Source organism: Thunnus albacares, chromosome 15, assembly GCF_914725855.1.
Source record: "Thunnus albacares chromosome 15, fThuAlb1.1, whole genome shotgun sequence".
NCBI classification, from domain to species: Eukaryota; Metazoa; Chordata; class Actinopteri; order Scombriformes; family Scombridae; genus Thunnus; species Thunnus albacares.
Genome location: NC_058120.1, coordinates 28,989,464 through 29,016,440, shown reverse-complemented (window position 1 = coordinate 29,016,440; position 26,977 = coordinate 28,989,464). Strand labels below are relative to the sequence as shown.

The 26,977-nt window shown below is 39.2% G+C and overlaps 1 protein-coding gene across 2 annotated transcripts in view; it reads left to right on the top strand.

Annotated features, from left to right (window-relative positions):
- akap6 (A kinase (PRKA) anchor protein 6) overlaps window positions 1–26,977 on the top strand; it is a 243,609-nt gene that overhangs the window by 79,483 nt on the left and 137,149 nt on the right. For both annotated transcript variants that reach the window (XM_044373900.1, XM_044373901.1), the window contains 2 exons: window positions 9,808–9,930; window positions 26,595–26,691. In XM_044373900.1, the coding sequence (XP_044229835.1) occupies window positions 9,808–9,930; window positions 26,595–26,691 (220 nt within the window). The remainder of the gene's footprint in view (window positions 1–9,807; window positions 9,931–26,594; window positions 26,692–26,977) is intronic.

Sequence of the window (26,977 nt, the reverse complement as noted above, 5' to 3'; positions counted from 1 at the left end):
AGGAGGAGGAGGAGGAGGAGGAGGGATGTTATTCTCAGTCACATTGTGTTTCTATAGATAAACAGAGAGTTAAGGAGGAGTTGAAGGTAAAACACACAGAGATGCAAAACATACATTTGTTTGCAGACTTGCAGAGAAAAACCTACTAGAGTCTACTAGCAAAAGCTTTTTGTTTTCAGCAGTATTTGTTTGTTGAGTAAATACTTCTTCATGTACATTAAGGGTCAGCTGATGAAGGTTTCAGAGAGCAAATGAAGAGTTGATAGCAAATCTATAAAGTTGACCCTTTTTCATGCAAAAATACTGCAGTCAGAGAAAAATCCAAGCAAACTAAAATTACTAACGAGCCACATGAGAACTCTCCTCTCATTGGTCAGATGAGCAAGAATGTAAACACAGGAAGAAGATTCCTGAAGAAGCTCCTATCTGCCCAGATAACAAGAAGACGACGTACTCGGTTGTTAGTCTCAGGTCTCCGTCTAGCTGTCGATTTCACTCATCAACATCCCAGCATGCAAAGCTGCTCCCGGTTACAGGAGCCATTTAGCTCAAACCTGCGGCTTTGTGTTCAGTCAGATGCGGGTCGGATCACGTTCCAACCACGTATGAACTGAGACCACTTCCTCTGAAGGGTCCCTGATAGTACGATCCCTGAGTTCAGATCTACACAAACAAATCGTTCCGAGGAGGAAAACCAACCAGAGTCCCGTTCAAACAGGCTGAAAAGAGGAAGAGGTGTTTTTCAAAGTAAAGTTACCTCCACATTAATAAATATTATAAAAACATTGATAAATCCTGCTGAGGCATACATGGAGCTCTTTTGTAAACCCATGACATTTTAATTTTAATTAAATCTTAATTAAATTTTTCTCTGTTAGGTGTTGAAGCAAACATGATCAAGTTGCAAAAACTATTTAAAGAAGACATTACTGTACTTTATCTGACAGCAATACTGATTTTCTTTGTGACGTTTTAAGTTCAAATAATATTTTAAACTGCAAACACTGACTGAGTAAATAAACAGGAGAGAAAGAGCAGATCAGCAAACTGTAAGTGTATACAGTGCACATATAAATATATATTTCATATGGATTTTATCCAGCTGTCGGACTGAAAGATGAACATTTAACAGTATAAACACATACAGGGGAATCCAACCATCAGACTCCTCAAATTAAAGTGAAACTCATACAACAAATTAAAACCATGTCAGAAGCTGTTTGTGTTTGATTTCCATCAAAAGTGAGTTTCAATATAATTAAAAAGATAATATGAAAACAGAAAACAAAGCACCCTGCAGGAAGCTGCAGGCCTGTCTTGTCCAGATTTAAACAGAAATCAGGTGCACAGGTTCCATATTCTCTATTTAAACTTATTTTAATGAATTTGTAATCAAACTTTCCTCCCCTCCAGTTCTTTCATTTCCGCCCAGCAGTGCGTAATGTTTGGTGTGACATGTTCACGTCGTCAAACTAATAACTTTGCCTGCTGTGGAAATTAGCTGTCTCACCTCAGTCCCCCCCAAATGTTTGGGAAACCTGCAACTGAGGGGAAGAAATCATATTTTTAAAATTTTGTTCAGGTTTTTTTTTTTTTTTTTCCTTCATCAGGTGCTGAAGTGTTAAAGTGGTGCTGCAATCATCAAAAAACTGTTAGCATTTCCTATTAAAACCAACAGGCTCTGTTAGCCTTAAGCTAATTTTTTTAGCTCTCACTGAATGTGATAATCATGTTAGGTTGTGTGTGTTTCCAGTCTGAGCTGGAGTGTGTGAAGTGTTTAATATCTGACAGTGAAGAGAAATATGTCTGATTTGAAAACATTTCAGCTGACAGGTTTGGTAACAACTTAAACTTTAAGTCGAGATAAAGATTTTCACCAATGACTGATGTGTGTAAATAAATCACTATCTTTAGGGAACAGGCCTCACTCGACTGAATGGGTGTTATCAGTGGTTATCAGCCTTATAGGTATGGGTCAGAAAGGGCCCTGCTACACCTGCTAGCAGGTGCATATCAACCCATTGGAACAGGACTGTGACACCTAACAAAAGGTTATATGCTGCTATGTTATGTTATGTTATGTACAAAATAACGATGTTTTATGATGTGACAACGCTGTGGTTCAGGTCTGGTTAGGTTTCGGGAAAGATCAAGGTTTGGGTTAAAATGGTCACTTGAAACATGTCTAAACGTGGCAAACATCGGTTATGAATACAGTAAAACGTGGTTAACGAGGTTAAACGGCAGACGGAGGTGAATGGTGGTCCTGAATTTTCATCTCTTGCTTGCTGTGTCTAACTATCTCTAACTATCTCTAACTATCTCTAACTATCTCTAACTATCTCTAACCATCTCTAACTATCTCTAACCATCTCTAACTATCTCTAACCATCTCTAACCATCTCTAACTATCTCTTTTCATCTCTAACTATCTCTAACTATCTCTAACTATCTTTCATCTCTGTCTCTAACCATCTCTAACTATCTCTAACCATCTCTAACTATCTCTAACCATCTCTAACTATCTCTAACCATCTCTAACCATCTCTAACCATCTCTAACTATCTCTTTTCATCTCTAACTATCTCTAACTATCTCTAACTATCTTTCATCTCTGTCTCTAACCATCTCTAACTATCTCTTTTCATCTCTAACTATCTCTAACTATCTCTAACTATCTTTCATCTCTGTCTCTAACCATCTCTAACTATCTCTTTTCATCTCTAACCATCTCTAACTATCTCTAACTATCTCTTTTCATCTCTAACCATCTCTAACTATCTCTAACTATCTCTAACTATCTCTTTTCATCTCTAACCATCTCTAACTATCTCTAACTATCTCTAACTATCTCTTTTCATCTCTAACCATCTCTAACTATCTCTAACTATCTCTAACTATCTCTTTTCATCTCTAACCATCTCTAACCATCTCTAACTATCTCTTTTCATCTCTAACCATCTCTAACTATCTCTAACTATATATTTTCATCTCTAACTATCTCTAACTATCTCTAACTGTCTCTAACTATATCTTTTCATCTCTATCTCTAACTATCTCTAACTGTCTCTAACTATATCTTTTCATCTCTATCTCTAACTATCTCTAACTGTCTCTAACTATCTCTAACTATCTCTAACTGTCTCTAACTATACCTTTTCATCTCTAACTATCTCTTTTCATCTCTAATCATCTCTAACTATCTCTAACTATCTCTTTTCATCTCTAATCATCTCTAACTATCTCTAACTATCTCTTTTCATCTCTAACCATCTCTAACTATCTCTAACTATATATTTTCATCTCTAACTGTCTCTAACTGTCTCTAACTATCTCTTTTCATCTCTAATTATCTCTAACTATCTCTAATTATCTCTAACCATCTCTAACTATCTCTAACTATCTCTAACTATCTCTTTTCATCTCTAACTATCTCTAACTATGTTGCCATCCACCTGCCTAAAGGGAAAAATGATCTTATCAATCATCTTATACTGACGTCATCTGAACTATGTCACTTCCCCTGGTCATGATTACTACGGCCTCCTTACCGATGGATGATAACATCCTTCTGAACCTACTAGCAGGTGTAGCAGGTCCCTTCTAACCCGTATCTACGAGGCTGATAACCACTGATAACACAAATATCAATCGAGTGATAACATCCGAAGCGGGTGAACAGACTTAAAAATGAAAAAATCAGAAAGAACTTACTATTAAAAGTATTTAGTCGCATATTTTTGATTATCATTTATTTACCTCGGCTGCAGAGAGAACCAGACTTTCATTCAGAGACAGGTTATTTATTTTAATTTCCTCATGAATGCCATCTGAAAACTTCCTCCATGTATTGATTGTTATTGTGTAACGTCATTAATAATTACCTGTAGAGTTTCATTACTCTATTTCTTATTGACACATATTCTTAATTCACTTTCTGCTGTTTCTGGATCACTGTTCAGCTGCCACCAATAAAACTTAACACTTAACACACTTCAACTTCAACCTGAAGGGGCTGCATGAAGGACCAGTAGAAGATAAATAAGGAGTTTTTAACTGGAAATCACGCAAAGATATTCCAGTAGAAGTCCCAGAATATAAATACAGAGCTGGATTATTATTCTGAATTTACCATGTGAGCCGTTGAAGTGATGATAATTTCACTTTCTCTCAGTATATGTTACATGTTTTTATTTGTTCATGCTGGCTGGGTCTTATTTTAAAGAGATTATAAAAATTCTAGCAACAGCAGCTATTCTAACTTTCCTTTTATATCCCTACGTTGTGGTCGTCTTGCTGCTCTGGATGCATTAAAAAAAAAATTTAAAAATCACACCTATTGCCTGTAACATATTAATCATCGAAGCCAAACATCGTCTGTTGGGAGCTTCAGTCCGAATCTATCAGCGGCGTCCTTCAGAAAGCCCCGTCAGCTGAGCAGTAATTATCCAGTGGTGAAGAGCCGAACCACAGGAGGAAGAGATGAAGCAGATATCAGAGCAGTTATCCAGGCGGCAGAGGATCAGATCAGGCGTTTCAGCTCCCAGCAGGCCTCTCTGCCCCTCAGGAGCCTTACTGGTTTAGAGACATCAAAGCAGCCGTAAGCAGCCCAGTGCATGCTGGTCAATATCCAAAGCAACGCTGCCTCCCTCTGCTGCTGCTGCTGCTGCTCCTCACGCCTACATCCTCTTCCTCCTCTGTCCTTCTCCTCGCCTCTTCTTCTTCTTCTTCTCTTGTTCACCTCTTCTCATGTTTAACCTCTCCTCTCTGCCACTTCCCTTCATCATGTTTCTTCTTATTAATCTGTTTTTCATCTGTATCACCTTCTTCTGTCCCTGTCTTTCCTCTTCTTTAACCTCTTTTCTTTTGTTTTTTTCCACTCATCTTTTGTTCCTTTCCTTTACCTCTAATATCTTTCCTTTCCTCTAAACATTTCTCCTTTGTTGTTCAATTCTTTCCTTTCCTCATTTTCTTGTTTTCTTTTGTTCCGTTTCCTTTCTTTTCCTCTTATTCACTTGTCTTTCCTTTTCTCACTTTACTTCTAATATCTTTCCTTTCCTTTCCTTTCCTTTCCTTTCCTTTCCTTTCCTCTTCTCTTCTTTCCTTTCCTTTCCTTTCCTTACCTTTCACTTTCTTTCCTTCCTCCTCTTTCCTTTCCTTTCCCTTCCTCTTCTCTTCTTTCCTTTCCTTTCCTTTCAGTTTCTTTCCTTTCCTTTCCCTTCCTCTTCTTTCCTTTCCTTTCCTTTCCTTTCCTCTCCTCCTCTTTCCTCTCCTCCTCTTTCCTTTCCTTTGTCCTTCTTCTTTCCCTTCCTTAAACCCTTTCAGCCTTTTCTTTTCCTTTCCTCTCCTCTCATCCTGTCCCTCCCCCATACTACCCCTCTCTTCCTCCTCTACTTTTTTTCTTCCTCACCTCCACTCCTCTCATCAATACTTTTGATTTCCATCTCTCCTCCATAACGAGCGGCGGAGAGATGGACGGAATCGTATCGATGTTTTTTTTTTTTTTTTTTTAACGCTCACGGTTGAAATTAACATACGGCCGCTCAATCGGTCAAGGTTTGCATCACACACACACACACACACACAAACACACACACACACAAACACACACACACACACACACACACACACACACACACACACACACACACACACACACACACACACACACACAGACACCATGTAAGCATATATGGTGTGCACAAACACACACATTTTTATTATTACAGGCGAGCAGACACACCTATTCCCATATGAATACACACACACACACACACACACACACACACACACACAGACAGATTCGATACAGCGATTTGTAGGCGAGGTGTAAGCGTGGATGCACACATGTGGCAGCTCAAGTAATTTCCATCAGATTTACCTTCTCGCTTCAGCCTCCTTCACTCTGCTATTAGTTTTCTAGATAGCTCTCAGTGAAAGATATGAAAACAACACGCGATGTATAAAATATTAGAATTGTCTTCTTGATGATCTGCAGTCACAGTTACACTTGTTATTCAGACGGGATGTTTGAGGTCTGACTGGAAAGAATGAATTTTTAGAGCATCACGTTGCTGTATGTCCTCAGTTTTATGTAAATCACTTTCTCCTCTCTCTCTCTCTCTCTCTCTCTCTGTTTGTGCTGCTCGCTCGTTCGCTCGCTCTTTGTAGCTGGATCGTATCCAGACTACATAAAATTCAGGTTGCAGCTCGGCGTTGACCTTTGTGTGCTCGTGTTCATCGTCTCTCTGTGGAAGAATCTCCGCCTGCAGCGCCGCTCCGACTGATGTATACAAGAGATGTAAAAATTTGAACGCCACAGATCAGCCCACCGTCCGTCGAGATGTTCATACAACAGACTAATGACATGATATTAATATAAACTCTCTTTAAAACACTCATATCATCAAGATTAACATGCTTCCATCAGTAAAATGGGCCTAAATGTGTGTAAAAGAGTAAAGAAGTCAAAGAAAAGTAATCTTACAGTATTCTTACCTTTAAATGAGTCATTCATAAATAGTGATTAATCCTTAAATGAAGCTTTCTTCAGTTGTTTACGACCAAAACAAACATTTACATTCGTATCATATTACGGTTTTATGTAAAAACATATGATTTCAATAAATGTTATTGATTGTGAAGAATTTTTAAATGGTGATTTATGAATTTCTGCAGAGTACACACAAAAATACAAAAAAAATTTTCAGTGTTACTGCATGAAAAGAATCAATTTTCTGAAAGTTTATAAGATGAATTGAATCTACTGCTGCTGAATAGAGTGACTGTTTACTTTTATTTACTGTTTTAAATTCAGGTTCAAATATATTAATGTCATTTTTAGGATACAGGTTTGTTGCGGGGCTGCTGTAAACCAGACTCGTACTGTATAATCATATGATCATTATCTTTCTTGAGATGGATGATAACGTGAAAATGCACTTCAAATAAAACAGTAGAAATCTGTTATTATGACTCAGTGTTACACACTTACAACAAGCTGCAGCTAAAAACCGTCACATATGTTTTGTTTCTCTTATAAAACGATGACGTTCAAAAGACACAGAAGAAGTTATTAACGATCGATGACAGAGCGAGACGTGTAGGTTCAATAAGAGAAGAGCAGATTATAACAAGCTTTAGTTTGAATAAATAACAAAACGTAGAACAAAAAAAATACTAAATCTGAGTCAGAACAATGTTGACTCAGTATTGTGTTGGTGCGACGTCGACTCAAACACGGATGAGAGACTGAACTGCTTCGTCACAAACTTAACGAGAAACAGTGTTGACTCTTGTTAATAATAATAATAATAATAATAAACCTTATTTATATAGCACCTTTCATAACATAAAATGCAGCTCAAAGTGCTTTAAAATATTAAAAGAAAGGAGAAAGATAAACACAATAAACAATAAAAAACTACAGAATACGGATAAAAAGAGGTAAAATCAGGAGATAAAAAAAGATAAAACAGGAAGTAAATAAGCTGATAAGGCAAATAAAAGCTTAAGTTAATTAAAAGCAAAACCATAAAAATAAGTTTTGAGCTGTTTCTTTGTCTAATATGTGGAGGGAGTTTGTTCCTGCCGGCGTTAATCGACCTGAGCGAGACAGTTTGGAACATATTCTGACAAACAATCTGATCTATTTAGGCTTTAAAAACAAGTAAAAGAGTTTTAAAATCGATCCTCAGCGTTACAGGTAGCCGGTGTGATGGTCGCGGTGCTGATTCTGGTGTAAAATGTTCCTTTTTCCTAGTTTTGGTTCAAATTCTTGCAGCCGATCGATGGTTTTATTTGGTAAAATGATGAGCTCGGTTGGATGTTTTGACCACAGCTTTAATTCAGGGATGAGTTTTCCTGCTTCAAGTTAAGAAGAAGAACATCAGTATTTAGAATATTTGAATCGACATTTTGGAAAATATGCTCGTAGTGTTAAATTAAGAAGGAACATTCATAAATGATCTTGCACCTTGTTTTTCTATTCAGCAGCTGGACCTGAAGCAGCTGATGTTTGCAGCAGGTGTTTTCGTCACTTTACAAGTTTGACACGACATTTTTTTTTTGTGCTTTGCAGGAAACATCAGTTTGGTTAGTTTCAGTTTGTTCCTGGAGGGAATTGAACAGACTGTCTGTGTCCAGACACAAACGCTCCTTTAATCTTCCTCCTTTTTTCTTTTGTCTTTTTTTAAAAAAAGAGGTTTAAACACTTTTCTCTCTTTCATGTCGTCTCCTCTTGACTGTGCGTTTCAACCTCCTTTCACCTCCATCTCAAGGTTTAAACTCTTGATTTTTGTCTCTTTGGTCTTCTTCTTCACCTCCGTCTCTCCTTCATGACTGAACTCCTTTAAGCCCATCTCCTCTGCTCCTCTTCAGGAGTGAAGTGGATTTAACGGGAGAAATCAATACCGGATCAGATACTCTTTTCTCTTTGGACTCGGCTGCTCTTCTTCTGATAATTCCAACATTTTTACACCTAAAAGAACAAAAAGTCGTTCTCTAAATATGATTTAAGATGTTTTTTATGAGCCCTTTTTTTAAAAAACCAGATTAATAAATTTCAGGTGGAGATTTTTTCATGTTCTGCTCTTCATCCTTTCATAAATCCCCCTCTCAGCCAGTAGATGGCAGTAGCTCTCCACCGAGCGACGAGCGCTCTCTTCTTCTCTTCTTCCTCTTCTTCTTCTTCTTCTTCTTCTCCGTCCGTCTGCTTTCATGAAGGGCAACCTGCCAGTGATGGAGACATACATGTTCAACTCTCCAGTCTCATTTATACCGCTCTATCTCTCTCTCTCCTCCTCCTCCTCCTCCTCCATCATTCTAGCGTCAACTCACTGTCTCTTTTATTGTCTTTATCAATCTCTCTTCCTCTCGTTCCTTCTTGTTTCTCTCAGCTTTAATTTGGCGGTTTTCATCCTCTTTTTTGCTCTCTATCTCTTTCCTTTTTTTTTTTATCTCCCTTTTCCTCATCTGATCTCATCAGTGTTGTATTTGCATCACTCCGTCTTTCTTTTCCTCTCCTCTTTTGTCTTTTTTTTATTTCTCTTTCTTTTCTTAAATTGAATCTCTTTTAAACACTTCCCATCCCTGACTCTTGTCTTTCTTTTGACCTCTGCTCTCTCCCTCTCTCTCTCTCTTGTCTTTTTATTTCCACTTTTCACCATCTTTCAGTCGTTTTCCTCCCTGTATCTCTGCCTCCATCTCTCTCTCTCTCTCTCTCTCTCTCTCTCTCTCTCTTCTGTATTTATCCTAATGTGTGTTTACCTGTTACGTCCTGCGGGTCTTGTTTTTGTTCTCTTTCTGTCCTTGAATTAATTCATCTGGAATCATCTCTGAAACGCCGTCCCCCCCCCCCCCCCCCTCCCCCTCCTCCCTCTCTCTCCCTCTCTCCCTCTCCTCCGTTTCATCCTCTCCTCCTTCCAATCTGTTGCTTTGTCTTTTAATTTCTCTTTCTCCCTGTTGCATGCCATCGCCTGTCGGTTTCTTCCTCTCTTACTCGTGTTTCTTATGTTTCTTTCATTCTCAGTTGAGACGTCTCTGTTTTTGCTGTTTTTTTTTTTTTTTTGTTCTTTTCATCCTCCTACTTGTTACACATCTCCTCTCTTTTCTCTCATCCCTTCGTACTCCGCGGTGTGTTTTTGAGTGTGCAGCAGCGGTGGTGGTGTTGTTGTTTTGATGTGACTCCATGATGGCTCTGGACATCAGTGATCAGTGTTTATTCATGTTATTATTTAAATCATCTGACTCTCTCTCTCTTGTGTCCCCCCCCCCATACCCCCCCCCCACCCCCCGCCCCTCCCTCAGTGTTTCGTGCAGCAGTTGGACGGGTTCATCTCGTGGCTGCAGGAGGCGCTGGACAGCACGGAGAACTGGACGCAGCCCAGACAGGAGCTGGACAGCCTGAGGGTATACCTGGACACACACCTGGTGAGACTCACACACACACACACACACACACACACACACACACACACACTTCTGTCCTTTTTTATATATTTGTATCCAACTCTTGCTTGAACCATAAAACCAACACTTCATAGTTAAACAGCTCTTTAAAGAAGTGGACAAAATGTTCTCTCAAGGTCTAAAAAAAAAAAAAAAAACAGCACACACACACAAACTCACACCGTCGAATACTTTTAAATATAAATGTACATGAGCGCTATGCACACGTACATATCTATATGCATGTTACACACACACACGGTTGTATGAACACTTATTTGCATACATGCATATGGATGTGCCCACTCCCCCCCCCCCCCCCCCCCCCACACACACACACACACACACGCTCACCTGTGTTCACTGAAGTGCTGCTTCTACCGATGTGAACGTTGATGCTCCATTTAAAACAACAATTGCTCTTCAATAACTGTAATTATTGAAGTTCTGCAGATCATCCGCTAAAAGCAACACGGCTGCTGAACTGTTCTGTCAGAGAAACGAGAACCGAACGGGACGCCGGCGCAGAAGACACAACAGTGATTTCACAATATTCACACAAATCTGACCCTCGATCCAAATATCCAAACTATGACGTCATTCTCAGTGTAATCAATCACTGATTACACATTACTCATTGTAATATGTTACTCAGCAGCAAAACTAAACTGTTACTCTACTTCCGTTACTCAGCTGTCAGTTCTGTAAAAGTTGCCTTTAAAGGACGAGTTCACAGTTTTTCCGGTGTGTCTCAAAACATCAGTCGGGCGTCCATATGAGCGCTGAGAGATAATAATTCCTCCTGTTCATACTGGATATTAAAAGACGTGCTTTCGATGTAAGTGATGGAGGCCAAAATTCAATCATTTTTTTTGTTTAACACATGTAGAAACAGAAAGTCTTAAAGCAGATCCATCCAACAGCTAGCGTTAGCGTTAGCGTAGCCGCACTGGCTTCACGCAGGGCTCGGCTGCACGGTTCACACACCCTCCGACTCTGAACGTATGCACGGATGTGGTTGATGTTAACATGCCGGTATGGACACATAACACGTGAGACGTCTGTCAGCTGATCACAACCGCCACACTGATATCAACCCTCCGTTTATCCCAGTAAGTGTAAAAATAAAGGATCATGTATGATGATGTAATTACTGAATGTCGGGTTGGTCCTAAGCAACAGTTCCTGCTAGTAAGAGACTGTAACTGCAGCTCCATCTGTGTTGTTTTCCTTCTCAGACGCTTCCAGGCTTTACCTTATTATCCCCACCTTAATTTAACTATGAATTGTGGGTAATTCCCTGCAGCAAAAGTCTGCAGGATTGTGGACTGGTGTGCACAAAAGGGTTTTCAAAAGTCCAGGAGTTAGTCCTGAAGCACTTTGTGATAGTACAGCCAGACAGCCCTGAGCCTCGGAGGAGACACACGTGTGGAGATTTGACCACAGAGAGTCTTTAAGTAGCAGAAGAAGATCAACTTCACCTCTAAACAAGCCACTGAGTTTATAAAGTGTTTTATTGAGAAATAGTAGTGACCTGGATGTAAGTTAACAGGAGACGAAGGATGTTAGAGGGCTCTGCATGTATGAAATAGAAGATAATAGGTTTGTGTTCTGTAGCTAACCTGCTGCTAAATATGTCAACATTTCATACAAATACAAATGAACCATTTCCCCTAAGAATAAAGTTCACTTTTAAAATACCAGCGTTCACTTCAGGATCACTTGATTATTTTTGAGGGTGATGCTTTTAACTCTTTGACTTTCATTTAAATCTGTTTTTTTTTTTCAGTAGCAAATACGCAAGAAAAGAAAAAATAGAAATAATGAAACTAATAGGAGACTGAAGGATCTCCTCATGAAGAAGAAATAAGGGACACATGTCATGGAACGGCTCCAGAGATTTCTCAGGAAACAAAACATAATTGGAGAAATTTGAAAAAGCTCGGTTTAATTCATATCTTATCCTCTATTATCTTATTATTGTATGCTAACTGGCAAAAGGTAAACATTTATACTCAGTAGTGATGTTATGTAATGAGGAGTCTCCTTGTATTTGAAATACATAATCTCCTTTCCTGTATGTACGTCAGACTGCTGCAAATTAGTATGTAATAAAACTTTAATATGACTGTAAATATCATATAAAATCTGCATCTATAAAGTATAAAATTTGGGATTTTTTTTTGAAAATGGAAATTGGATTCCTGTGAAACTACTGAGCCGTCAGTTCAACTCTTTAACTGTAGAACAACATTCAAATGTTACTTGTGAGTCAGACGTCGGAGTTAAAAAAGGTCGTAGTGAACACAGAGGGATCATGTTAGAGCAGGATAACAATCTGCTTTTATCCTCTTTTCTCTCTTTTTGTTCCAGTTTGTTTTCATCTGCATGTTTTTCTCACCGTCTGATCTTTTCTCGCTCTCCTTCTATTTCCTGTTTTTTTTTTTCTTCTGTCTTCTTCTTCTTTTGTACAAAAAAAACAATCAAATATCTCTCCGTCTCTTCCTCTAATTTACACACACATGTTCTAAAACAACCGAGCGCCTATAGATCAGTGAGTGCAGCATCACCGTACTGTATACACACACACACACACACACACACACACACACACACACACACACAGATGAGAAGCATTTTGACAATTACTCACACTCTTTATGGCAAACATATGGGCTTCACACACACACACACACACACACACACACACACACACAGCAGCACTCATCGCAGATGCGTTCAAGAGTACAAGGAAACGAGACATGAACACACACACACACACACACACACACGTTGCATATCAATGTAAAAATATGCACACACGCACGCACACACACACACACAAACAAACAGATTGTATTTGCATGTAAGTGAACAAACACACACACACGTGCATGCACAATAATAGGCATGTGTTTTAGCCACACACACACACACACACACACACACACACACAGAGGTGTTATTTGCATACATTTGCATGTTCCTAGACAGATTTCCAAATCAGCATCTCAATATCCGTCCCTGCAGAACAGCATCATGCGCACGTATCCCCACACACACACACACACACACACACACACACACACACACACACACACACACCGAGTTGTCTTATCTAGATATTTATTTTTGCTGTGTGTTTGTTTGTTGGTTTGTTTACACGTGTCGACTTTGTTGTGGGTGCCAGCAGCGCTAACGTTAGCGGCGGTTAGCTTCAATTAGAATCCCCGGCTCTTAATTGGCGCGTCTCGTTAAATAAAGCAAAAAGAGGATGAAAAAGCATCGCTAATAGGACTTTGAACTGCTACACTGTTGATAGCGTGTTAGCTAACCGACTCTCTGTGTGTGTGTGTGTGTGTGTGTGTGTGTGTGTGTGTGTCGATAGTCACACTTGCACTTTGTAGTTATTAGTGTGTGTTTGCGTGTATAATTATGTGTTTTGTTGATTATTGCAGGTTCTCTCGCTCTTTGTCTGTCTCTATATCTATCTCTGTTTTTCCTCTTTTCTCCTGTGTTTGTGTGTGTTTTTATTTGTTTGTGTTTTCCTCTTTGCAAACAGAAAAAAAAAAAAAAAGTTTATATCCTATTAATTTGCTTTGGTGAACCTGTTTTGGAAGAAATTGAAATGCTGAGTGGATTTCATTCGATCCAGGGAGTGTGACACATTTCAACATTTGACCATGACCACAATCTTTCTCTAACCTTAACCAAAGCTTTAGTAGCCTTAACATACCCAAACACATGTCACATGATAAATAAGGCTGGTATTATTCTATATTATAAAACATCTGCCAGTCTGTCTCTCAGTCCTTTCTGCCTGGTATTAACATGTATCTGGATATCTTATCTGTATATAGAAAAAGACACACACATGTTGAATCAGGTGTAAATGAACACAGATCAGATCAGTCGGAGCGGATCTGGATGTGATCAGATCTCAGTCAGGTGAAAGTTTGACCACAGTATCATGAGAAATATCTGCCGAGCTGAAAGGTCAACTAACTCCATCTCTTTGTGCATCTTAAAGGGGGATATATATGTATATATATATATATATATTATGCTTTTTTGTGATTTTATCATATTTATATACTGTTGTGATGTTGCATATCTATGCTAAACATGGTCAAAGTTCTAAAACTTGAGTTGAACGTATGTAAAAATGCTTCCTGCGAGTCAAAAGTCAGGGCTTTGACCTTTCAGACAAGCTGACGGCTTGTTGCACATGCTCATAAACGTCCGTCTGTTCTGTAGCATTTGATGCTAAGGTTGTCACTCAAGTTTTTCCACGTGTTGTTCACGTTGTCCACTCTCATATTTCAAGTAAACAACAAGAAGAAAAAGAAGTGAATCAGAACCTTGCTAAGGTTGTTGCTAAGGTGGTTGCTAAGGTGTTTCCATGTGTTGTTCAGCTCCAACATGTACGGATGGATTTGAGAAGTTGACATTTGGAGTAAAGGAGAAAAAGAAGTGAAATCCTGCTACTATAGTTTGTTTACGTAGCCTCCAGAGCCGGAGGAAGCTTCCTGAAGCTGACCAATCAGAACAGAGTGGGCTCATCAGGAGGGCGGGGCCTTAAAGAGACAGGAGCTAAAACGGCCTGTTTCAGACAGAGGCTGAACTGAGGGGCTGCATAAAGGACCAGTAGAAGATAAACAAGGAGTTTTTATTCCAGTAGAGCCCCAGAATATAAATATAGAGCTGGACATGTGCATTATCCTCTGCAAAGAAAAGAAAAGGAGGAGTAGCCAAGCTAACATGCCTCTCCGCTGTCTCTAATCAACGTTGTACAGTGTAAATACCGTCAGTCTAGTTAACAAACATGCAGGAAACGTTTGCCTTCAACTGTCTGTCTGTCAACATTTCCACGTCGTAGCGGCACCTCACGGTATCTCACATCGCATTCCCTCGACCTCAGACGCCTGTTTGTTGACAAGCCCGCTCACTTAATTCACATATTGATATGAGAGTGTGGGTGGAATCAAGATAGCGAGAGGAGCGTTTTATAAGGATTCCAGATTCAGATGTCATTATCCAGATAAGAGATCGCATGTTTGTACCAGGTGGACGACGAGGAATCTGACTTCACTACTCTGTGACTCTCTGCCTCATAAACACATTTATATTTCCTCATCAAATATAAGATTTCCTTTTTTTTTTTTTAAATAAGGCTCAGTCATTTCATAAAAACAGCAAGTTTCATTGCATTTGTTGGTGCTTTAGTGAGTATTTATGGCAGCAGGGCGGTGTGTGTGTGTGTGTGTGTGTGTGTGTGTGTGTGTGTGTGTGTGTGTGTGTGTGTGTAGTTTTTGGACAACAGTGGAGGAATAAGATATATCAGTCTTTACTTGTTAGTGGATGAGTTCATCGGTAATAAGAAAACATAGAATCATTATCCATTAATCAGCCTTTAGTTATGCTAAATAGTTGTAGAAGGTTGTTTCAGTCTTTCTCTCATCTCTTTTTCTTCTCTTTTCCTTTTGTGTCTCTCTCTTTGTTTTTCTATTTCTCTCTCTGTCACACACACACACACACACTTTCTTACTCTCTTTCTGTATATTACTTTCTCTGACACACAAACACACACACACACACACACACACACAGCTCCGGGGCAGCAGTGGGTGGAGAGTGGAGCCGCTCTCTCCCAATTGAATATTTGGTCCAGCTGGCGTGCGTGCATGTGTGTGTGCATGTGTGTGCGTGTGTTTATGTGTGCGTGTATATATATATGTGTGTTTTAGAGCGCGTGGAGCGAATAAGCACAGGTCTTTCCGGAACCCCGGGGAGATCAGTGAGGCGAGAGGACGCTAACACACACACACACACACACACACTCATACACAAACACACACACACACACACAGGCTGCTCTTTGTAACGCGCTGAGAGATGGCGGCCAATGAAAGGCCTATTGATTGGGTCTGATGAGCGATCCAGGCCTTTGAATCCCATTACCAGCAGCAACACACTACTGGTGGCAACATGAGGAGGAGAGAGAGAGAGAGAGAGAGAGAGAGAGAGAGAGAGAGAGAGGAGCAGAGATAAAGAGGTGTGAGAGGCAGGCAGAGAGGTCTAAAGGTGTCTTCAGACAGAAAGTGAAGTAAAAATTTTTTTAACTGCTGGACCGTTTATGTCTGTACCGACTGTACGGCTGTTAGCTGTGAGATAGCTAGCCACAGACATGCTGACTGTCAAACTCTACTCGTTTCTCTTATTTCCCACCAGACTCTCTTTCCTTTTTTTTTTTGTTGCTCTTGTCTCTGTACGTCTATGAAGCAGATTCAGAAAGCAAATTTTTTTTGCTTGTTGACATATTTTTTAAATTCGACCGTCTGAACACACATTTATGGCGCTTTTCAGATAGCGAGCGGTCGCCGTCGACGCCTCCGCACGGCAACATCGATGGCTACCTCCCATCCTACCAGCCCGTAGGCTAAACCACAGTCTGCTGCCGTCCGCCAGTACAACCTCATCACGCCGCTACAGACAGTAAAGCCTGTTGTGACTTACAATAGAGGACGCTAACTAGCATCATATATGTTGTTTATTGTTTCAACTTTTAAAGCTCATGTCGCTCAAAAACCGTTTTTTTTTTCTTGATCTGCCTGTTCTCTGCTGGTGGTCGCCATGGTGACACAGCAAGTCGTGGCATCGAGTTGGGGAAAAGTTGAACCATCGTGATCTCCGACGAGCGACCCCGTCTCCTAGAAACGACGTTCATACACGACTAAACTGCAACAGCAAAAACGTTTTGCAAGGAAGCGTGATGATGTTTTCTTTCAACATGATGAGAAAAAGTTGTTAATTAACGTATTTGGCAAGTTGCAAACATGTTGATACTGAACATGAACATCCAATGTAGTAAAAATATCTGTGTTTAGACTCTGGCAGCACTTAGTTCAGCTTAGAGAAAGATCATAGTCTTGGTTTAACACAGCAAAAAGTCAGCAGTGAGGGTCAGAGCTTAGCTTCATTCATTCAAAAAAAAACTTTACGCGTAACATAATCCAGGCAGCGATTACGTTCGTCAGTGCAACATAATTAGGAAAACAGTTTAGATGTATATGAATGTAATTTTGTATGAACGTAAAGGAGACGGGGTTGTCGGTTGTCATGACAGCGGCGCGGCGGCTGTTGTGTTTACACTGAAAAACAACAGAGGCGGCGGCAGCGACAACCGCTCGCTGTCTGAAAACAGCTGGTGAATCTGATAGTGCAGATTATACGTGTGCAGATTTTCACAGCAGCATTTCAGGTTTCATAAACATCTCCATCAATACAAATATGTGACCGACAGGAAGACTAAATATCTTCTTCTTCATCCTCTTTAGCTGTGACAGAACTGTCCGTCACAGCTGAGATCTAATCAGCAGTCTCAACCTCTGTTCTATATATATATATATATATTTATATATTCTTTTAATGCAGCCAAAATCATAATATAGTTTGTTTTTATTTGCATTTTACAAATATTCAGTTTAATGACAACATACATCAGCTGTTCTGTATTGGAATTTTAAAACGAGCGATCACAGAGATGTTTTCTTAACTTTACTGCTACACAATCCCCCGACCAGGCTTATGTATGCTATGTTTTTTTTCCAAAATCAACATTTTTTTTCCTTGTTCGCACTTGTTTTCAGATTCATCCAGTTTGCGACGTGTTATCGCTGAGCCGTGTTTGTGTGGGTGCGAGGCCAGAACGGAGAGAGAAAAAAAAAAGATCAACTTCAAATTTAGCCGGCTTATTGTGGATGTAAACGGAGATGAAGAGGAAAAAATGAGGGAGGAAGAAAAGGAGGGGAGAAAGGGAGTAAGGGGGGAGAGAAAGAGAGGATGATGGAAATGATGAAAAGGAGGAAGAAGCATGAGGGAAGAGAAGAAAGAGAAAGAAGAGGAAGAAAAAAGTGAGATGAGGCGAACCGAGAAAGATGTTGGCAGAGAGGAAAAAAAAAGAGGAGGTGAAATAGAAACATGAAGTAAGAGATGGAAGGAATAAGGAGGAGAAGAAGGGAAGAGAGAGTTGGAGGAGATTCAAGGGGTGAGGAGAGAGACAAAGTCAGAAGGGGAGGAGTGATGTGAATAAGGACGGGACAGAAGAGAAAGGGATAAAGGGTGATGAGAGGGAGGGAGAGGAAATGAGAGATGAAGTCGGTTGAGGGAGGACAGGAAGAGAGGGAAGCTGAGTGAGAGAGAGAGAGAGACAGGAAACACAAGAGGGGAGGAGAAGAGGAGGGAAGAGGAAAGGAAAGAGGGGGAAAGGAGAGAGAGAGAGAGAGAATTACTTTGTGCTTTATTGCTTAATATAAAAGCTGTGTGCAGGAAAAAAAAAGAGAGAGAAGGGAGAGAAAGCAACAGAGAGAGGAGGGTTGGGTAAAGAAACACACACACACACACACACACACACATACATATACACACACACACATAAACCCCAGGGAATACAGCCGTAACGCTATAGTTTCTCTCAGGCTCTGTCTGAATGGAGACAATTTGATCATCATTATTACAAAGACTCTTTGATCAGATCATGTCTCATCAACCCGAGCCTGTCTGCTGTGTTTATGTGTGTGTGTGTGTGTGTGTGTGTGTGTGTATACGCCTCTGATCAGTGCAGCCTCAACGCACGGATCTCAATGTCAAACCTCAATGTCATCTGAGTATCAGCGCTGCACACCCACCTCTTAGCGCCTCGCTAATATGCTAATGCTAAAAGCTAAATGATATCTGGTAGGCTTCTGAGGCCGTCCTACCCCGTGCTCCGGGCTAATATGCTAATGCTAACAGGTAATCTGATCACCCAGGCTTTGAAGCACCTCGTCTCTTCAGCCCACTGTGCAGCTATGTTAATCAGAGCAGGGAGTTATAACCTTTTAGGCCACCAGCCACAGCAGCTGAGAAATCCTAAAATCCACCTGCTACCTTCACTATTTAACAGTTTGACTTTTAAAGCAGGACTGAAGCAAGGACACCGGTGATGTAGTTATGTAGATTAGACTCTCTCATCGGCCTCCTTAACTACCATATCTGGCAAAATACACTTTTATGTATGAAAAAAAACTGTTTGAAAAATTTAAATTCCTTCAAGTGTGGTCATGTTTACAGTGTTTTTGTCTCATGAGTGGGTATTTTCTAAAAGTAACAAGTTTTTTAATGTTTTTAAAATGAGCCCCTGGAGGTTGCTTTTAAAATATTTTTTAGAACTCGGCCGATAAAGGATTTTTGTATTTTTATTTTTTATTTGTTTAATCGTTATTAAATCAGGCAGCCTCATTGAGATTAAGATCTCTTTTCAGAGAGAACAAGAAACATTCATAAGACACAAACACAATCAGCAGACAGAAACAACACAACTACACAATAAACAAGGAATTAATAAAAACAGTTTCAAGAACCATAAAAAAAAACCATCAGATAATAAAGCTTTAAAATCTCCAAGGGGAATACAAGAAGCTTATTTTGATTATTAATTTTTGGGTTAGTTGTAATATGGGTGCCATTTATAATATTAATGGCAGGATAGTCGGAGTCACTGGTGGAGGTGGAGAACACCTTGTACTCGGTCTTTTTTTTGCATTTAAGACTAGTCTGTGATTAAGGAGTGATAATTAGAAAGCATCAAAGGCAGACTGAAGACGAGTCAGGCCTGAGGCATATAAAATTGCATCGTCTGCAAAAAAACGGACATTGAAGTATTGAGTAGGAAGAATTATGTTATTTATGTATAATGTAAAAGACAACGGACCGAGTATAGACCCCTGTGGCACCCCATTTCTGATTGTAAGAAGGCTTGACTGAGAACTATCAGCAACAACAGTCTGAGTTCTCTCTGTAAGGTACGAGTGGAACCAATTAAGCTTGATTTCATTTAAAACCTACAAGATTATCTGTACCGGTGTTTTTACATGCTTATGCAGAGCTTTGTGAGCATCTGCACTGCTTACCAAACTAAAAGAAAATGTGCAGTGGGAGGAAGCTGCAGTGTCGTGTTGGATACAGTTAAATCTGCAGACGTATTATTAAATAAAAGACCAGAGGAGAGCAAATAATGATTAAAAGTTTCAAGCATCTATTGGAAATATGACCAGATACTTGTTTAATTTGGGGTTGGGGAGACGTGACTGTGATGAATTCTTAAGAGATGCTATAATGTTCCAAACTTTCTGAAAGCGGTATTTTATTTTGCCAGGAAGTTAATTGCTTAATTACAGTGTTTGTAGCATAGTGGTTCTGTCAACAAAAGCTAGCATGTGGCTACTAGCGCTGCAACTAATGATTATCTCCATATTATCGACTAATCAGCAGATTATTTAATCTATAAAACATCAGAAAACAGTGAAAAATGTCCATCACACTGCCCTAAACTAAAAAAAAACAACAAAATATTAAATTCACAATAAAGTAAGATGCTGTTTTTGCTTGAACAAATGATTATTCGATTACCAAAATAGTTGCAGATTAATTTACTTTCGATGGACTCATTGATTAATGGACTGATCGTTGCAGCTCTGGTCACTGCAGTAAGTACTCCTCTGCCAGTCTGATGCTGCTTTGCCTTAAAAACTTCATTACTGTCGGTGCACACTCATAGCTGTGCCTCTGTCTCCTCAGAGCTTTGAGTCTTGTGAAGTATTTCTCAACCAATAATGTTGGCAAATATCACCTGAACACACTGTAATCACTAGGTGTGAGACAGCATCAGTCGTTTCAGCAGAAGCCTGAAAATGACCCGTGTTTACTTTACAACTGACAAAAAACCTCCAGCAGCCGCAGGAATTATGACTTCTTCTCTGTCAGGGGCAACAGTGGAAGTAATGTCATGTTATTAAAGAGCCGCAGAGAGTCCATGTAAGGAGAAACTTTGGTTTCTTTTAAACCATGACCGCAATTATTTGAACCATGTTGACAAAAGGTTCAGTAGCCTTAATTAAGTTATTTTAACCCAAACCATAATTTTCCCTCAGTCTTAACCAAGTTGTTTTTTTGCATAACCAAATTATGTAACAGATATTTGTCCTAGTTTGGCAGGAACTGACAAATGATAACCAGAAGTATTTTGTTTTTAATTTGAAGGACTTGTCGGGTGATCATAAGTCACATCACACGGACTAAACTAACAAAAAGCCAAACATAGATGTGCTGTTAACATGTGGTTACTATACTGGTTCACTGCTAGTGTTGTTGAAGGGAAAAACATAAACTACTTCCTTCTAGTTTATCACATGAATAAATACACTTTTCCAGATGTTTCAGGGCAACTTCCTCCTGATTAACTTGGAGATTTTTGACATTTATGAGTTGATGACAACCAGCAGAGTTGATGAGAACCTCAGGTCTCTTTAAGGTTAATCTGTCTCATTTTTGGGAGGAGAAGCAGCTTCAGTCTTTAGTCTTTTCACAAACACTTTCATAGGAAGCAACTCTTTGAGGGATGCTGCCCATGAAATTTGTCACAGCTAATGGGTCTTTTACTGGAAAAAATTGAAACTCTCTTCTAGGCGTTTTTTGTAATCACAACCTTCTGTAGTTTTTTTCCTCTGTTCACCAGTACAAGCAGGTGAACACACACACACACAACTGTCTTTCTCCTGGCTGCTTTCTGTCTTTTCTCTCTGTCACACACACACTGACTGTCTCTGCTTTCTTCTCTGTTTTTTCCTCTCATTCTCCCTCTTTCCCTCTCTCTCTCTCTCTCTCTCACACACACACATAAATACATACACACAGCCTCTTATTACCGCCCGCTGTCTGACGTGCATAAAAGCAGAGCTGCTCTGCATGCCTTATCATCGTGTGATTGATGGCTGGCTGTTCTACTCTTATCGATTCTATGCTCTCCATATATTAAACGCAGGAAATGGAGCTGAATCGCTTGTGGAATAAGGCACTGAAATACGATCGCTCTCCGATAGCCTGGTTAATCTGCACAACCTAATTCATTCCTTACAGCCGGCCCTATCCCAGATACGCAGACAGTCACACTGTGTTTTCTGTAGCACTGATAGATGTACTTTATGTTTATTAGCTGTGAGGTATTTCACCAGCTTATCTGGAAATTATGTGGGGCAGAGTGGCCGCCGAGTCTGTAAAATTACTCAATCAGCCGTGAGATTTGGAGTAATTTACGACGTTTGCAGGGGCGGTAATGATTGCAGAATGCAGACAGTCATGTTTTATTTGGATAATATTGATATATGAATGTGTTTTGGGTGCGTTGTGAGGAGATATAGCCCGATGGTTTGGTTTTTCAAAGTGATATTTTAGTCTTTATCTGTGAAATGGAATATGTAAGGGACAGTGTCACCACTATCTGCTCGCATCCTTTATAGCCGACTGTTGGGAGATGTGAGGTTTTTATTTAAGAGGAAGAACTGGACCAGTGTAGCTCAGCGGGTAGAGCAAGGCACCGACGCTGCCAGGGTCGAGGGGTAAATTCCCTGCTGAGCTCAATATAAGCAACTTTTTTTTGTAAAACTGTTCATATAATTTAACAAACTATATACTTTGTTAAACCAAAAGTGTTTTCTGATCTTCTCATTAAAAGCCCAACAAAAAAAAAACATCTTATGTCATTGTCACATAAAGAAACAGCTTTAAACCATTGGCACCTACCATTAAAGGCTGACTTTGTTGTGTCCTCTCTTATGGTGCTGTTTAATCTGCTGCAGGCACCGAGCTTTGCTACGTTTTGTCATCCTTAAAAAACCAACACATATTGATGCAGCATGGCAGGATTTTTTTCAGATTCTTACAGTTGACTTTATAGCTGACTTTAATTTCACCCAGACTGGCCGCAGCTGTGCTTCACTGAAAGCATCACATCAAGGAATTTTGGCCACAGTATTGGTACAGGGCTTTTATAAATTCAATAGGAGAAAACAAAAGGTGGATCTAATTAGAATCAAACCTGATGAATATTGTTGATAATGATAATATCATCTCATTAATACACAATATGAATAAAGAGATACTTAAAGCCACAGCGTCTTTTCTGAAACTACCACTAGGGGCACCAAAGTCAAACATTTTAATTGGTTACTTTAGAAATGTTCAGATAATCGCATTTTTTGCTGCTCAGTTAAATATTTGCAAAGTGCAAAAGACAGCAATCGCACAACCTTGATGTTACTTTTTAAAAAAAAAAGTTTTGATGTTAAAGTTTCACATTTTCACCTTCACATTGTACCGAGGAGAAACGTTTGGCATGAAACACCTACAGTGTTTGGACAAAAGTTGCATTGATCATTTTAAGCCACTGATATACTTGCTTTTGCTACACGTTCGCATGCTGCATCACGGATAAGTCGCTCAGAAATTAATGCGACGTGGTGGTTGTCTGCGTGTACATGTTGCTAAAAAGCATCTGTATCAGTGTCTTTAAAACCATCTCTGTGATACAACAGACTGTCACATTCTTAAAACACTTTCTGACCACTTCTACTGTACATAACTCAACTGTAACTCACATGACCAACCAACACGTACATCTGGATATTTAAAAAAAAATTTACATTTGACGTGTGAATTTAGAAGATGCCCGGATCAATCACTTGATCATTTTATTAATGTCACCATCCTCCTGTGTCAGTGGAGCTCTGTACAATTAAACATACTGTGTAATGCTGAAACACCTAGTCTGTTATTTGACTATTGGATTGACAGAAAATTAATACTAATTACTAATTTTTCCAACTGATTAAATGTGAAGATTTACTACTTTTTTTTTTTTCTTTTTTCTTTAATTACATTGAATATTGTTAGGTTTTGAACTGTTGGTCGGATAAAACGAGACATTTGAAGACGTCACCGTGGACCATGGAGACGTTGCGATGGGCTGTTTTTACTGTTTTTGACATTTTGAACATGAATCAAATAATTTATGAAAGAAAAATAAATAACATATGACACATGATAGATTAACTGATAATGACAGTAGATCAAATTTTTGTCCTCCGGCTGCAGACCCTCAGTAGGTGTGTGTGTGTGTGTGTGTGTGCGTGCCAGGTATTCCTTACGTTGCGGGGACTCGCCTCCCTGACTCCCTTATAGGGACAAATAGCAAGTCCCCTTAACGTAAATCATTAACTTTATGGTGAGAGTTAATGTTAGTTTAGGGTTATATTAAGGTTAGGGTAGGGTTAGGCAAGTAGTGGTTATGGTTACGGTTAGGATAAGTCTCCAGGAAATGAATGTAAGTCAATGTAATGTCCTCTGAAGTGATGGAAACACGACTCTCTGTGTGTGTGTGTGTGTGTGTGTGTGTGTGTGTTTGAGGGGTGAAAATACTTTGTCCTATCCGTCTCCACCATGTGTAAACTGCTCCATAAATATTGGTGGTGTGGAGGTCTGACCTTGTCATGTGTTGACTGATGTTTATCCCTCACCACAGACGGAGGACTGTCTCAGAGTTGAACCAGAGCTGTACTCTGACTGCTGGATGCTTTTATTTTTTAAAAAAAACTAGAATTTTTTTTTTATTTTTAATCATATACTCCCTCTATTTTGTAATATCTTCTTTTGTCAGATAAAAAAAATCACCACAATGTTTGTTAATGGTAGTTAAGTTTAGGTAGAAACATAAAATTAAAAGACCTTCCTCACTTTTCCTTTTGTCTCTCAAGACTTCGACGTAATATCTCTCATGTTTTTTTCTTCCTGATCTCCTTCAAGTTGATGTCAGTTACATGTATTTTCGGTTAATGTTATATTGCTTAACTCCACATGTGCACAATTGTTGCTACGTGTAAGTGAGTATGAATAAATGAGCATCACTGACACTCACACACACGCAGCGTAGTCTTGACAGCTTCGGGGGGTGTGTATGTGTGAATATGTGTGTGAAGCAATTCCCATTGCAGCACAGCAGGATGTCAGAAGTGGTTAAGACTTGAGGCTTGAGCACCTTGAGGCTTACACACACACACACACACACACACACACACACACACACACACACACACACACACTCACATTAGATCAGAAAAGGCTGTAATGGTGTTCAGAGATCTGACTGGAGTGTTTTCCAACACTGCCCGAGGCGGCTCTGTGCCTCCATCCATCCATCCATCCATCCATCCATCCATTTATCATCCATTCATACATCTGTCTATCTATTTTTTTTCTTCTTTTCTACTTTTTCTCTTTTCCTCTTTCCTGTTTACATTACAACCATTATGTATTTCGTCTTTCTTCATTTCACTCGACCCCTCCGGTCTACAGAGAGATCTAAGCAGAGAGTAAAAACTACTTTCACATCTAATGAAGTTGAATTTTCCTTTTGAATCGTTTTTTTTTTTTTTTTTTTTTAAAGACAACCTGACTCAGATCTCTTCTTATGATATAATTTTATTTTATTACAACTAGGATCTTATTTATTTCTATCAGTAATATGATATTAAAGTAAGAGCTGAGTTTCTGGGAAGACAGTCAAGAAACACGATCAGACAGATTATTTGGATAATGTAAAACACTTTATTTGCAGGCAGAACTTAAAGTGAGCACACCTGATATGAATTAACTGAATATCTTTGGGTTGTTGACTGTTGGTCAGAACAAAACAAGACATATGAGGATGTCACCTTGGTCATTTTTCACCATTTTCAGACATTTTATAGACCAAACAACTAATTGATTAATCAAGAAAATAACATAATATAATAGCTGCACTATAATAATCCCAACTGTGTTCACATGACTACAGTAAATACAGAAGATCAAAGTTTAAACAGGAAGTTTGTCTGTAAACTGTGATGGATGTTTATTATGCTTATTGTTCATCTTCGCTTCCTCTTCCAAATGAGTTTATTCCAGATCTGTCTGATCGTCTGACTGCGAGTCAGACAGATTGTTCACATATCTCAGATATTAACTGGCTTGTCCTCAGTACACATGGCGTGTATATGTTGACAGGCGGCCAAACGCCTTTCCCTCATCAGGACTCTGGAGACAGTTATGTTGCCAACGGGTCTATTGACAAGAAAAAAAGAGTGAAACTATAAAGAAAACAAAAATACAGTTAAAAGATGTGTAATTGTAATTTAAATATAAACGTTCACAAATAAGAATAAATGACAATAAGACCAACCAAAAATAGCTTCATTTACATCTGTCTTTAAAACATAGCCAGATAAATATCTCACTTACAAAGCTAACACATGTGCCATCTTGACCGAAACACTTATACATAATGAATAAACACAAAACCAAACCAAAGACATAAGACACCACTTTTTGGTTAAAACTACTTTCCTGTTTTATTTAAAGGAGCAGATAGGCGGCATTAGTGGTACCCATTAAAAGCCACTAGGTGTCACTATTTCAACTCATAACATAACAATGACAGAACATTTTCGCACTGTGGGTTTGTAAAACTGTTTGAGATAAACTTCGTCTGAAAACCCTGCCGTCATATCAGAAATGTAGCATAACACTGAAAAAATATTAGCTTTAAATAGTTTTAAAGAGTTTTTTTTTCTGTGTTGTTGTGTCATAAATGGATGTTGTCTGTTTTTATGTGACACCTGTTTTACGCCGCCATTCGTTTTGCTCTTGTAAACTAAATAAGACTTAATAAGTTATAATAAACTTGACTTTAAGTGAATAGTATCGATGATCTTTATATGTTTTTCTGTCTGTTTCAGAGTTTCAAGCTAAACGTGGACGGTCACAGTGCTCTGAAGGAGAATATAATGGAGGAAGGCAGAGTGCTGCTCACCGTCATCACCTCCCACCAATCAGGTATATGCACACACACACACACACACACACACACATACACACACACAGGTGGCCATAACCGAGGCCCAACTCTGTTCCATTCATTATTAATATTTGGATTAACAGAGTGACCTTCAGAGAGGAGAATTCATATGAATGTAGCCGAAAGAGAGACGGAGAGAAAGATAAAGACAAAGAAAGAGATGGAGAGAGAGTGATAGAAAAGCAGAAAGAAAAGCCAGCGGGCAGAAACCGGCTGGCAGGGAAAGAAACATTCAATATAATTTTATATTTTCACAAATCTTTG